The following is a 15,445-nucleotide window of genomic DNA, read 5'->3' as shown; positions in this document are numbered from 1 at the left end:
TCCTGCCCTATCCGAGACGCTTGAGGAGGAGACCCTTGATAAACTGTTGGGCTCCCTATTTCCTGGACGTCCGGCGGGTCAGGCTTCCCCCGAAATTCCTCTTATAGACGAGGATGAAATAGAGGTTAGCATTGTCGAAGTTATCAGACTCATTAAAAAACGTCCGAGTAGGAATACGGCTCCTGGCCCGGATAACGTAAAGTCATCGGTGTAGAAGAAGGCACCTAATATTATGCTCGGGCACTTAGCGAACATCTTCACAACGTGTCTGAGGAAGGGTGTTTTCCCTAAACCCTGGAAAAGGGCTATGCTTGTCCTTATTCCCAAGGGACCAACGACTGTCCCGGAAGAAATTAAGGCACGTCCAATATGCCTGTTGGACGACGTAGGGAAGACTCTTGAAAGGGCCATTGCGGATAGAATAAATAACTGGCTCGAAGATGACGAGGTTCGATCTCTCTCGTACAATCAGTACGGTTTTCGTAGGGCTAGATCTACGATCGATGTCCTTCTCCGGGTTCGAGAATTGACGCAGGCTGTCATCGATAACAATGGTTTTGCGATTGCGGTTGGGCTAGATATAGCCAACGCGTTTAATTCGATACCGTGGAGCGTTATTCTATCCGCTATGGAGCGGAAGAATATCCCTGACTATCTGCGGAAGATTGTCGCGAACTACCTCTCATGCAGATATATAGCCTACAAGGACTCGCGGGGTCGCTTAGTTGAGCGTGAGGTCCTCGCCGGGGTTCCGCAGGGGTCGGTTTTAGGACCACTCCTGTGGAACATTGCATTCGACTCGGTGCTTCGGCTCATAGCGGAGGAGGGCTGTCATACAGTGTGTTACGCTGATGACACCCTGATTATCTCCTCGTCCACTAGACTTTTGACGCCATCATGAAGGCAAACATACAAATTGCCAGAGTGGTGCGACACATTAGAGAGCTCGGGCTGTTGGTGGCGGAAGCTAAGACCGAAGCAGTTTTGTTCTGTAGAAGGAAGCCCGCTGTCATGCCTGTTGTGAGAGTCGGAAGCGCTGATATTCTGGTCGGCAACTCCATGAGATACCTGGGTGTTATGATCGATGATTCCTGGGACTTCAGGAGTCATTTCAAGTACGTGGAGAGTAAGGCATCTAAAGTCGTTAGATCGCTAAGCAGACTCATGCCGAACCTGAGGGGTCCGGGTGAGCGAAAACGCCAGCTGTTCGCGTCGGTTCTTACTTCGGTTGTGATGTACGCGGCGCCAGTCTGGGGTGAAACCTTTACATCTGCTCCAGATAGGATAACTCGGCCGCTACGTCGTCTGCAGCGTTCCATTGCTATTAGGGTAATCGCATCCTACCGGACCGTGTCATTTGACGCGGCGACAGTGCTAGCTGGGATCCCTCCCTGGAGCTTAGAGGCGACAATGCGATGTCGCATATATAATAGATTCGTAGACCTTAATCTAAGAAACGAATTCTCGCATAAGACGGAATCAGAGGTCCGAAATGGCGAAAGTTTGCTCCTCTTCCGACAATGGGATACTTTCCTCAGTAAGCCCGGAACATGGGGCCAAAAAACGGTGGCCGCGGTTCGACCCTTCTTACGCAGGTGGATCAATCGTGATTTTGGAGAGTTAAACTATTACGTAGCCCAAATGCTGACCGGCCATGGCAGCTTTGGGCACTTCTTCTGGAGAATCGGCAAAAGAGAGACGGCAGTATGCTTTCATTGTTCTTCGCAGAATGATACTGTTGAACACACTATCGCTGACTGCCCCGCTTGGGACAACTTGCGGCGGGAGTTAATTCATAAGTTTTGTATGGGAAATGTGGATAGGCTAACTCTAAGCCAAATTATCGGCAAGATTCTCGAAAAGAAAGAGCACTGGTCGTTCTTTGTTAGCTTTGCCGTCTCTGTCATAAGAACTAAGGAGGAGAAGGAGAGACGTCGTGAGAGGATCTCTCCTTCGCTCTCCCCAACTGAGTTTCTCTTACCCAACTGGCACCATGTCATGCCATCATCATTCACTCATTTTGTATCACTCATGATCATTAACGCCATCATCACCACTTCATCTCACTACCACCGTTTGTATCATAATCACTATCATTATCTCTGTCAACATCACTATCACCTCTGTCATTATCCCTATCACTACCCCTATTGTCATCTCTTCCATCCCTCTTAACATCTCCACTATCATCAACATTTTCATAGTCACTTTCGCTTTCGCGAAAAAAAAAAAATTTATTGGTTGATTAGTTCACTAATTAACCGATTAACTAGCATCATTTTCCTTCATCTCATTTCATTTCCTTGATTCCTGCCTTATCCTATCCCTTTCCTACTCATGAGTATAACCCGTCATGGCGGGGTGCGTGGAGGGTTCCCCCACCTTCGCTCCTGAACCAATGGCGGGCGGGGGATTCTAGTATTGCACAGTGGCGCTAGAATTCCCCATTATATTTAGTTTTTGCTGACCAATACCACACTTGGTTAATTAACTGTAGTAATTCGGATTACGATGCGCATTGCGCAGACGCGATGGCAGCTCCCCGGAAGTAATGCGCAAGCGGTTTCCGGATTCTTTTTTTTTCTTTTTGAACGTTAGGATGCCACCGGTGAGGTGAGGTGAAGTGAAGTGTAGAAAAACTAAGTCCAACTCGGCTCGTTGGGGTCTTAATGAGGGAAAAATATAAGTTATGTTTAAACGACTTATCTCGACGCGGGAAACTGTTTAAACGACTTATCTCGACGTTTTGGACTATACTTTAAAAAAAGTGATTTTTAAAGTTCATTGTGTTATGTGGATAGTGCTCTGGGAAGTCTATTAAGACGATAATTTAATATTAACTGACTTTGCAACTTTACTCCCCTAGTGACACTGTCACGTGGCACATGTGTGCGCGGATAATGCTATACTAGCCTTATAATAGTAGTTAAGCATAGCTTTTAAGTGTTTAGTGTGGTCAAATTAATAGTAATATTGATTGTTTGTTGAGATTGTTTATTGACTCATTAATCGTGCAAATTAAGTGTCTAAATAAATGATGTTCTTGTCTCTCTCCTTCTAATGAGAAGATGACTTTCGCCGTAAAGTGGCTCTGAATTCGTTTTCAGTGATGTGATGTGCTAAAATACTACAATTTACGGTTAAATATTACTCTACGTGGTCCTTATTAGTTATAGTTAATAGTATAATTAGTTTATAATGACTTTTTGGAAATAAAGTGCAGATGAATACGTTGCTGCGCGTTGAACGTAATCTGCTCTCAACGCGCAACGCGCGCGTGTTCAATTGTGTGGTGGTACGCTTGTTCTTCTTGCGATCCAGTATCACGTGGTTGCGCGGTGCGTGAATCCTGGTTTCAGCGCAATGCGCGCGTGTTGAAAAGTAGGTTGGCATCCCTGTAGTACACCTGTGTCATACTTTCTACACTGCGGTCAAGTACTTTGGAAAAATTGAGTAATTTGTCATAATTGTTGATTAGCTCATATATCAAGTTCTAGGTATAGAATTATAATATTATAAGATAAGATGTATCAACCAGACGGTAAATAGATTATAGACAGCTTTATGCTCTGTGTTAATTGTCGCTAATAACATTTAATGATGCTTCGTGGTTTGCAGAAATGTGCAAAATAAATTGTTTATCAGGTGCTCTCATGGAACACATTGTCATTTTGAATTATATACTGGATGGATATTTGTAGATCCTGTATCTGTGGCTACTACGTTTACGAGGAATACTTTATTCATCCTTCAACGAGACGTACATCATAGGATAATTGTGAAAACTCGCTGACTACATGCTGGTCTCTAAATAACTTGCTGGATTGCAACAACGAGTACAGCAACATTGGAGCGTCTCCTGGAAATTATGCTCGGGAATGTTCTCCTGCATAAGTTGTGACAGCTCGTACTTGTATTTTTATTAGGTGGTTGATGTGTCGCTGAGAATAATCTTAGCAAGTTCGAGAGGAAGCATCCCCTGCATTTTTCAGTAAATGTATGGGATGTATTTTACTCTTACTATCATCATAATGGACGAAAGGGCGGTCTAGTGTTAAATAAATAACTACCGCCATAAATGTGACAGCGTGAGAAAGAAAGTAAATTGCAGCAATGGACGTATATGTGTTGCATATGTGTCTCTCTGTTGTAAATAAGCTACATTTCATTAAATTTCTCACTTTATGGGTAGTTAAGTGTTTGTCACTTTATTTGTGCGAGTGAACATTCTTTATGTTACAAGACAAACTATTGATTTAAAGTCGCGGAGAATATGTCTTTCTTACTACGAGAGATAATTTAATTGAGTGCTCTTGATGTATATAAAAGATTGTTAGAAGTCGCGCTGCAAAAATATATGAAACAAGATCTTTTGTTGACAAATAATATTACAACGCGGTAACCGAGGATCTAAGATTATTATTTCACTTAAATGTGATGCAGTAATGTGACACTGTCACACCGGTGGTGTTATTTTGATTTTGATATTCGAGACTCTTAATAGAATAGAATATATGTGCACGTGGAGTCAGTTAATGAATGTATGAGTAGGCTATATTCTCTTAACTGGAGATAATTTTGTTGTTATGTGAGGCTTACATATAGTAGAGAGAAGTACAATTATTATACTAGACAGTGTTAATAGTTGCGTCAACTAATATCTAAGCTAATTAAATTGACAGTTAAAGTGTTATGATATACGTGAATTTACAAATTTATTGACTTACTGATAAATAAAGATAGTAATAAATATGTTAAAGTAAGTCGGAGTCAATCAGACTGCTCAAACGGTGTTATATTTAGTGTGAAATACTATTAATGCATTATGCAATTTGACGGCATAAAGAGTGCAAATCTGAGCAGAGATACGTAATTTGTATATTATAGCCTTAATCTGTGCTTAAATATAGTGGTAATATAGAAATAAATGCGCTTGTAAGATTATATAATATAGGAATATTTCTTATGCATTATGTAGGTTAGAGCTATGACACATGAGACATGAATAATGTGAAATCCATGTGTACATGGATTTAGTTAAGTAAATTAATATTAGATAGGTGAACTCTTATTGTTCTATTAAAACATTGTTATCATATGAGAGTTATGTTTTATATGTAAAACTCGGTTTTACCGCACTTAGATACTCTAGCATAAATATAATCTAGATTAGACTATTATAGGAGGCTTAGTGAATAAATAGTATACTCTGGCACGTTATGTGTGTAGTTTGATCATTTATTAATTGCGATAGTCAATATCAACATATTATATACACTGGAGTAATATTGTTCATAACAATACACTTAGAAGATATTAAGTAGCATGAAAGTGTGACTTTAGTGTATATCACGTATAATTACTTATCGAGATACTAAATTAGTAATGTAAATACAGCTAGATTATTAATTATTGCAAAGGAAAGTATCAACAATCGAGTTATTGCTCGCGCACGTGGTTTGACAGATCGTTGCACGAAATGTGTTCCGGAAACCATTAGGAAATTGTGTGTCTCGAAAACTACCTGGCGGCGTGGTGTACATGCGGAATGTATAGGGGAGTGATTATAATGTACTTCCTTATATTCTAAAATGAATAATATATCTTCCTTATTAGTTAGTTACAATAATAACAAGCTTGTATGTCAAGTCGTAAACTTGTGGTGAGAATCGATTATCGAAAGTATAGTCTTTTCATTGTGCACTGCGGTTTGTTCACTTAGCGGTATGAATTGACGTAAAAATTGTTGAAACATTATCAAATACTACGTAACACACGCGGTAGATCCTGTTTTTGACTCCCGAAGCACGTGTTTTGACAGGTGTTGCGATCTTAATAATATGGCATATGCCATATAGTCTATAGATGAGGGACTCAAGTGAAAGAATTTCCTCTAGGTAGGAAGTCACTAGAGGGACTTATTGTGCGGAAACTTTGCAAAATTGTTTGGAAACTAATAGAAGCGTTCGGAAGGTTGATGTAAGCGTCCCTTTACCGAATTGCAAATGAAATTTTGGTTATAATAGTAAGAATTATAATATATTATTATAGATAGTTAATAATTTAAGACTCTAGGAAGTATTTTACTCTGTAAAAGAGTAATTTAGATGACGGTAAATTTGTTGATTCGTCTGAAAAGATAAAAGGATGTACCTATAAGTACATGTGCGTTTAAATAATAATCTTAAACGTAATAAGAAACAATATTAGAGGACTATACAGGCTGATTCAAAATAACCCCAGTGTCCTTGAAATGACACATTCTTGAATCAATTCTAAGACGATTCTTCCTTCGGCAAAATTTTGTCCGAAGCTTAGTTTTTGAATTATTAAAGGAAGTAGTTAACGTACGACGGGTCAGATACAAGAGGCAGGCAAGGATGGCGCGATTCACCGTCAGACGCGGGTGCTTACGCGGGGCGCCTGCTGCGATCAGCTGGTCGCTATACACATACAGACACACATGCGAACACATACATTCTCGCTCTGTCTGTCTGTCTGTCTCTCTGTCTCTCTCTCCTCTCTCTCTCTCTCTTTCATTCGCTCACTCACCTGTATTTTTTTTTTTTTAACGAGAGAGGGGAAAATGCATTTTATGCATATCCACCGGTCGATCCAATGAGTTATGTGGGACTCGAGTACCAAGTCGAATTACCAACTCGGTACTCCCTACCCACTAAAAACCCCTCTCTTTTCACGAATTTCCTTTGACACACTGTCCCTCTGACTTCCCGAGATCTGTTTTCACATGATTTCAAAAAATAGTTATTATTACCTTGTTCGATGACTTTTGATGTATTGCTGTAATTACTTGAAGGAGAAATGAATTTTCCGATAGATCGTACATTCTCAAATTTAACGTAGATATCACGTTGCAAAAGACAAGAAATCCACACTAAATTATTAACTGAAAGTTTTTCTTCTTTCATGAACTGTATTGTTTTATAAACTTTAACGTAATCACATTTATTTACTCACTCGATAAGACGAGAAATTTACTAATGACTCTATCGTTAATCACTATTAATCACTGTCGAATAATATATATAATAACTGTTGGTGATTAAAAATCACTCGATGAAAGAAACACGCGCGGACACGTTACTACACGACGCGACAATGCGACGATAATTATTCGGCGATTGCAAGCAATTTTTTGTCATGGTAGGTTGCGGTAGGTTAAGGTACTACTGGCGCTATCGAACGCGATCATGTGTTCGATTGAAGAATGCGGTAAACATAATAAACATTTAACATATTAATATTATTATTATCATGAATGTGTGTGATGTCCATACATCGTATGATATCTATTTAGAAATTAATTAGATTAAATAAGTGTTTTTATATAAAATATTTATTACTTTTACTATTATCTTAAATAAATATTTAATATTAATATTTTATATGATAATAGTAAAAGTAATAAATATTTTATATAAAAACACTTATTTAATCTAATTAATTTTTAAATAGATATCATACGATGTATGGATATCACACACATTCATGATAATAATAATATTAATATGTTAAATGTTTATTATGTTTACCGCATTCTTCAATCGAACACATGATCGCGTTCGATAGCGCCAGTAGTACCTTAACCTACCGCAACCTACCATGACAAAAAACTGCTTGCAGTCGCCGAATAATTATCGTCGCATTGTCGCGTCGTTGCGTCGTGTAGTAACGTGTCCGCGCGTGTTTCTTTCATCGAGTGATTTTTAATCGCCAACAGTTATTATATATATTATTCGACAGTGATTAATAGTGATTAATGATAGAGTCATTAGTAAATTTCTCGTCTCATCGAGTGAGTAAATAAATGTGATTACGTTAAAGTTTATAAAAGAATACAGTTCATGAAAGAAGAAAAACTTTCAGTTAATAATTTAGTGTGGATTTCTTGTCTTTTGCAACGTGATATCTACGTTAAATTTGAGAACGTACGATCTATCGGAAAATTCATTTCTCCTTCAAGTAATTACAGCAATACATCAAAAGTCATCGAACAAGGTAATAATAACTATATTTTGAAATCATGTGAAAACAGATCTCGGGAAGTCAGAGGGACAGTGTGTCAAAGGAAATTCGTGAAAAGAGAGGGGTTTTTAGTAGGTAGGGAGTACCGAGTTGGTAATTCGACTTGGTACTCGAGTCCCACATAATTCACTGGATCGACCGGTGGGTATGCATAAAATGCATTTTCCCATCTCTCGTAAAAAAAAAAGAAAAAATACAGGTGAGTGAGCGAATGAAAGAGAAAGAGAGAGGGAGGGAGGGAGGGAGAGGGAGAGAGAGAGAGAGAGAGACAGACAGACAGACAGACAGACAGACAAACAGACAGACAGACAGATAGACAGACAGACAGACAGAGAGAGAATGTATGTGTTCGCATGTGTGTCTGTATGTGTATAGCGACCAGCTGATCGCAGCAGGCGCCCCGCGTAAGCACCCGCGTCTGACAGTGAATCGCGTCACCCTTGCCTGCCTCTTGTATCTGACCCGTCGTACGTTAACTACTTCCTTTAATAATTCAAAAACTAAGCTTCAGACAAAATTTTGTCAAAGGAAAAATCGTCTTAGAATTGATTCAAGAATGTGTCATTTCAAGGACACTGGGGTTATTTTGAATCACCCTGTATATGTATTACTATAGTATTACTATAGTATTGTATTATATATTATAGAGAGATTTAGTTATTAATTTAAGACTTTAGAAGTATTTTACTCTATAAAAGAATGATCTAGATAGATGCAGGAGTGATTAAATATAATTTTAAGTGTACTAAAACATAATAACAGAGGATTATATACATTATTAACAGAATTATAACATTCTATTATAGATAGATTTAGTTAATAATTTAAGACTTTAGGAAGTATTTTACTCTATAAATGAGTAATCTAGAGGTCGTCAAAGTTGCTGATTTGTCTGAGGAGATAAATAAAGGCACTTTATATGTATATGCGAGCTTAAATAATAATTTTAAGTGTAATAGGTAACAATAATAGAGGACTATATATGTATTATTATAGTATTGTACTATATTATTATAGGTAGGTCCTAGTATTAATTTAAGACTTTAGAAGTATTTTACTCCATAAAGGAGTGATCTAGATAAATGCAGGAGTGTTGAAATATAATTTTAAGTGTATTAAGATATAATAATAGAGGATTATATATATTATTAACAGAATTATAACATTCTATTGTAGATAGATTTAGTTAATTATTTAAGACTTTAGGAAGTATTTTACTCTATAAATGAGTAATCTAGATGTCGCCAAAGTTGCTGATTTGTCTGAAGAGAGATAAATAGAGGCACTTTATATGTATATGCGAACTTAAATAATAATTTTAAGTGTAATAAGAAACAATCATAGAGGACTACATATGTATTATTATATAGTATTGTACTATATTATTATAAATAGATTCTAGTATTAATTTAAGACTTTAGAAGTATTTTACTCCATAAAGGAGTGATCTATATAAATATAGGAGTGCTTGAACATAATTTTAAGTGTATTAAGATATAATAACAGAGGATTATGTACATTATTAACAAAATTATAATATTTTATTATAGATAGATTTAGATAATAATTTAGGACTTTAGGAAGTATTTTACTCCATAAATGAGTAATCTAGATGACGTCAATGTTGCTGATTTGTCTGAGGAGATAAATAGAGGCACTTTACATGTATATGCGAGCTTAAATAATAATTTTAAGTGTAATAAGAAACAATCATAGAGGACTACATATATATTATTATAGTATTGTACTATATTATTATAGATTGATTCTAGTATTAATTTAGACTTTAGAAGTATTTTACTCCATAAAGGAGTGATCTAGATAAATATAGGAGCGCTTCAACATAATTTTAAGTGTATTAAGATATAATATTAGAGGATTACGTACATTATTAACAGAATTATAATATTCTATTATAGATAGATTTAGATAATAATTTAAGACTTTAGGAAGTATTTTACTCCATAAATGAGTAATCTAGATGACGTCAAAGTTGCTGATTTGTCTGAGGAGATAAATAGAGGCACTCTACATGTATATGCGAGCTTAAATAATAATTTTAAGTGTAATAAGAAACAATCATAGAGGACTACATATGTATTATTATAGTATTGTACCATATTATTATAGATAAATTCTAGTATTAATTTAAGACTTTAGAAGTATTTTACTCCATAAAGGAGTGATCTAGATAAACACCGGAGTGTTTTAATATAATTTTAAGTGTATTCAGATATAATAATAGAGGATTATATACACTATTAATAGAATTATAACATACTATTATAGATAGACTTAGTTAACAATTTAAGGCTCTAGAAAGTATTTTACTCTATAAAGAGTAAATTAGATGACGGTAAATTTGTTGATTTGTCTGACAAGATAAAAAGATGCATCTTATATGTACATGTGCGTTAAATAATAATTTTAAGTGTAATAAGAAACAATAATAGAGGATCCTAGAAATATTTTACTCCATAAAGGAGTGATCTAAATAATTGCTGTTATTAGTAATAATTAGATTAGTAGCATAGCATCGATAAATTAAGTCTCGTATGTTCTTATTATAAGTTACTGTAATAATATCTAAGGCGTAAAATAACATAATGGAAGAAGTCATAGACATACGCGACCTCATGAATAGGTTAATACAGAGTAACGTCACCCCAGAAGATATGATTGGTTGCGCTATACGCAATTTACATTCTGTCGAAACGAATTTCATGTCAAATTATAAAACCGTCCTTAGAAATAATGTTCGGGCTACAATTGCATATGTTAAGTTATTATATGATTATGGCCAGCAAATGTGTCTGTCACGGACATATTTGCTGCATAGAATTAAAATATTAGAGGTACGCAAAAACGACTTTATATCGGAAATTAGCATGCTTAGGGGTTTGTCACCCCCCGCTGGAGAGGAATTGTCCCTTCTGAATGATAGAAATAATAAGTCGCAGAATAATAGTCACCTTCATGATCAAGAGAAGGAAAGTGACTCTGAGCTGGAAATTATCCTGGATACCAGGATAATTAATGAAATCGACCAATCCAAAGCAGCACTTCAAGACATTAGGATTGAAGATAAAAAGAATGTCTTGATGGACATTGAGCAACAGATGGACAATGTGTCCAGCTCATTACTGTCATCCATGGAATATCAAGGATCGTCCTTGGAATTGGAGCCTAATGTCGTCCGTAGTTCCTATCCAGGGTTGAGCGAACCCAGGATATCGAATCATCCAATCGCTCTAGAGTAGGGGGCTCTCGAAAATTGCCCCCAAAACGTATAAAAAACATGGCTACGTTACAAGGAAATGATAAGGACTTACCGTCTCAAGGAGCCTTCGGATCTCCCAGAGACCGGCACGGTGCGCCGGGTCGACCGTCTTAAGACGGGAATCAAGCGAGGGCATTGTCGGAGCGGCCTCAGCTAGCGCCCCGACAGACCAAATTGCTACTGCTGAGATTAACCCGTTGGAGGTGGTATCCTGCGTCCTCGAGGACATACCTGTCCCAGTCCAGACTGAGGAAACATCTGCTCGGAGGTTGTCGGAGAAAAAAGAAAGGCGTTGTCATCTCCTGGCAGTGAGATCGAGGCTGTCGCAGGTGCTTTTACCCGTAGACCCGCTAAAGCCAGAGCGATTGAATCAACGGAATCCCCGGAGGCTCAAATTATTAACGATGAAAGCGAATATGATTATGATAATTCTGCGGATAGCATATCCGAGGCGGAAACTGGTGCGGCGTCCAATGAGGAATTAGGTGCCTCGTTTTCAGAGCACCGTATCACGAGAGCTAGCGCGAGGTATAGCAAGAAAATGGCGAATTTCAGCCAATTAACAGCATCTCGTCAAAGGAAGATCAAGAAAACTGGAAGAATTGCTTCTAAGAATTCGGTGGAGTCCGTGCAGAATGAAGCTAAGAAAAAATCTGGAAGATCCTCCTCGGAAAGAAAAGAAATATATATTGACTCTGTAGTAGCACGAATACAAAATGATGATTACGATAAAACTAAATCAGATGAAACCTCCATTGATGCTAGGAGCAAAAGATCGTCTGAGTCATCGAGGATGTACGAAACGGAGAGAACTCGAAGGGTCTCTCGAGAGAGTCTGGAGCAAAGCTCTGATAGCATAGAAATGAGTAGTTATTGCTTCTCCAATAAAAAAGCAAATAAAAGGAAAAATAACAAAAAAGTGCCCTCGATCGTACGGTGAAAAATCCTATTAAAAAATCTAGGAGGAAAACAATAATTCCTATTAGTGTTACGAAAGATGAAGCGGAGAAAGAACTCCAATACACCAGAGAAGACTGGTTAAAAATGGACCCCGCTGCACTGGGTGAGAGATGTCTCGCACATCTAGCTGAGTTGGAGCAACAAAGAAGCCGTTGCAGTAATATTTCGGGACGGGTCGCCGGTCGAATGAAGGAGAGCAAGCAAATAGCTACGGAAATCACCAAGGCAATGATAGAAACACTAACTACTGTTGGTGATGTATTTAGCTTAAGAAATGAAAACTCACTCAAGGAAGAGCTCAGTGAGCTTAAAAGGAGAGAGCAAGCACAAAGCAAGGAAATAGCTTGCGGAGATTGATGTCTAATCTTGAGCGCGAGGTCAGGTCCCTCAAGGAGGGCTTTGGCCCGTTTCCTGCTTTGAAGAAAACGCTGAAGAAATCACCGTCGCCTGCAAAGAAGATAGAAAAAAGAAGAGGAAGTAGTATACCTCCTCTGTAGCAAGATACAGCCTGTTTTGACATGGAGGTTGAGCCGCTGTTAAGCACCCCTGGTTGCTCAACTAACGAGGAATACATGAAGCGCGATGCAGAGTGGCCCAAAGGAAGAGACACTACGCCCTGGACTTCGAAGACGGACAAAATTAAAACTAATAGAGACATAACTAACACTAATATTAAGTCTAAAACGTATACTAACACTAGCGATAAGGAACCCATTGTTCAACCTCATGTATCGATTAAGCCTAGTAGTAAGCGCATTAGAGTGATAGAAGACAGACAATTGGTTCCCCCTTCCTATTCCTCACCTGGCAGTGCTGATTGGGTTAAAGTGGAGAGAAAAGGCAAGCGCATGCAGGTTTCGACTCCTAATAACGAGGCAAAAGGCTCCCGACAGCGATTCACTGACACTAAGAAGAATAATATAGCTAAACCTGGCAAGAGACTTATTAAACCAGCGATGGTCACTATTACTAATAAGCCTGGAGGCGCTACTTATGCGCAAATCTTGGCTAAGGTCAGAGAAAGAGTTTCCCTCAAGGACCTGGGAATCCAGTCTACTGTCATCCGAAGAGCGATGAATGGCGCAATCATTATTGAAGTGCCCGGTCCTCAGGGGAAGCAATTGGCCGGCACTTTGAGAGCCAGTCTAGCGGAAGCTCTAGGTGATGAGGCTAAAGTACATAACCCGGTGGCGATGGGCGAGTTGCGCCTGCGTAGGATTGACCCATCCACAACCTTGGAAGACATATACATGGAACTGGAATCTTTGAGCGGCTGGAATTCAAGATTAGTCTGTCATCGTCAGGAATTCAAGATTAGTCCCATAAATAATATGCGTGACGGCATGGGTGTTGCATGGGTCAACTGCCCATTGCAGACTGCAGTTAAGATTGCAGAGAATGGTGTTGTAGCACTGGGCTGGACCCGAGTAAAAATAGAGTTGCTCAGGAAACGTCCAGTCCAGTGTTATAGGTGCTGGCATTTTGGCCATGTTCGGTCTAACTGTCGTTCCGAGACAGACAGAACCGGAGCTTGCTTTAGATGTGGCTTGGTGGGCCACTTTGTTGGCGCATGTAACGATGGTATGCCGAGGTGCCTCATTTGCGAGGAAACTGGTAAGGAATCCAGACACAGAAGGGAAACTCCGCGTTGCCTAACGAATCAAGTGCTTGTGATTATGGAGTGATAATTAATAAACCAATTAACCGTTAATTAATCAATCAATCAATCAATTAATTAATTAATTGATCAACTTTTTTTTTATATGATTGTGAAAGTGATAGTGATAGAGATAATGATAATGGTGATAATAATGGTGATGGTAATAGTGATAGAAGTGATGATGAAAGTAGTGATGGTAATGATTGTGATAGTGGTAATGGTAATGAGTGAATGAGTGAGTGAGTGATGACGATGATGATTATGACAAAGACAATGTGATGACATGAGTGATAATGATCCTAAAAAATAAGTGAAAGAAAATTGTTAAATAACTGACATGAGGCTCATTATACAGGTGAGAGCCTATCTTTGGGAGGCTCCCAAATTGGGAGATAGGGAGAGAGAGAGATCCTCTCACGTCGTCTCTCTTCCTCCTCCTTCGTCTTCAAAATAGAAGTAGCAGATTTCGTAAATGACGACCAGTGTTACTTCTTTTCGAGAATTTTATTTTAGATTATTATAGTTAGTGTTAACCTGTTTGTATTGTCAATACCTAAGTTACGAGCGAACTCAAATCTCTGGTTGTCCCAAGCAGGACAATCTGCGATTGTGTGTTCCAGAGCAATGACGACATGCCGCTATATCTCTTTTACTTATTCTCCACAGGAAATGCCCAAAGCTGCCGTGTCCGGTCAGCATTTGGGCTCCGTGGAAATTTATTTCCCCAAAATTTCGGGTGAGCCATTTACGTAAATACGGACGAATTGCGGTGACAGTTTTTTGCCCCCAGATTCCAGGTTTACCTAGGGATATATCCCATTGTCGGATGAGCAGTAAGTTTTCTCCGTTACGCACTTCCGCATCCGTCTGAGGAGTATATTCGTTCCTACACTTTAAATCCGTAATTCTGCTGTGTACTCTACACCGCAGAGTTGCTTCAAGGGGCCAGGGAGGATTCCTAGCCAGGAATGTCGCTGCGTCATAAGACACCGTCCTATAAGCTGCTATTGTTGGAATGGCAATAGCTCTCTGAAGACGGCGCAACGGATGAGTAACTTTGTCCGGGGCAGATGAAAAAGTCTCACCCCAAACTGGCGCTGCGTACATTACGACGGATGTGAGAACTTTCGCGAACGATTGGCATTTTCGTTCTCCTGGGCCTCTTAAATTAGGCATGAGTCTGCTTAGGGCTCTAACAACCTTAGAGGCCTTGTTTTCGATATATCTAAGGTAACTCCGAAAGCTCCACGAACCATCCATCATGACTCTCAAATACTTCATGGAATCCGCTACTTGAAAGCCCTGCAAGAAAGGTTCTATGACGGGACCCGGTATCTCTAAGCGTTTTCGAGAAAAATGGAAAAAAGTTGAAAATTTTTTTATTCTATATTCTTCAAGAACTTTCCAGGATCGGTGCAAGTACCAAAATTCAGAACTCTAGGACGCTTATTTCGCGAGTTATTAACGTTTCTGCACCGATTTCTACGGTCGGGGAAAAA

General features: G+C 38.6%; 1 protein-coding gene across 1 annotated transcript; it reads right to left on the bottom strand.

Annotated features, from left to right (window-relative positions):
* Positions 1 to 14,516: 14,516 nt before the first annotated feature.
* LOC145972367 (uncharacterized) lies at positions 14,517 to 15,206 on the bottom strand. Its single transcript, XM_083100925.1, has one exon. It carries the CDS (start codon positions 15,204 to 15,206, stop codon positions 14,517 to 14,519), a length of 690 nt encoding a protein of 229 aa, XP_082957051.1.
* Positions 15,207 to 15,445: the final 239 nt, after the last annotated feature.

The sequence above is a fragment of the Camponotus vicinus genome, unplaced genomic scaffold (genome assembly GCF_025532165.1).
Source record: "Camponotus vicinus isolate PSW18456_S1 unplaced genomic scaffold, iyCamVici1.0 SCAF_5, whole genome shotgun sequence".
Classification (NCBI taxonomy): Eukaryota; Metazoa; Arthropoda; class Insecta; order Hymenoptera; family Formicidae; genus Camponotus; species Camponotus vicinus.
The sequence above is the reverse complement of the archived record's forward strand: the minus strand, read 5'-3'. Positions and strand labels throughout refer to the sequence as shown.

Excerpts from the sequence above, each read along its gene's own strand:
- LOC145972367 (XM_083100925.1), bottom strand. The coding sequence starts at position 15,206 with ATGGATGGTTCGTGGAGCTTTCGGAGTTACCTTAGATATATCGAAAAC.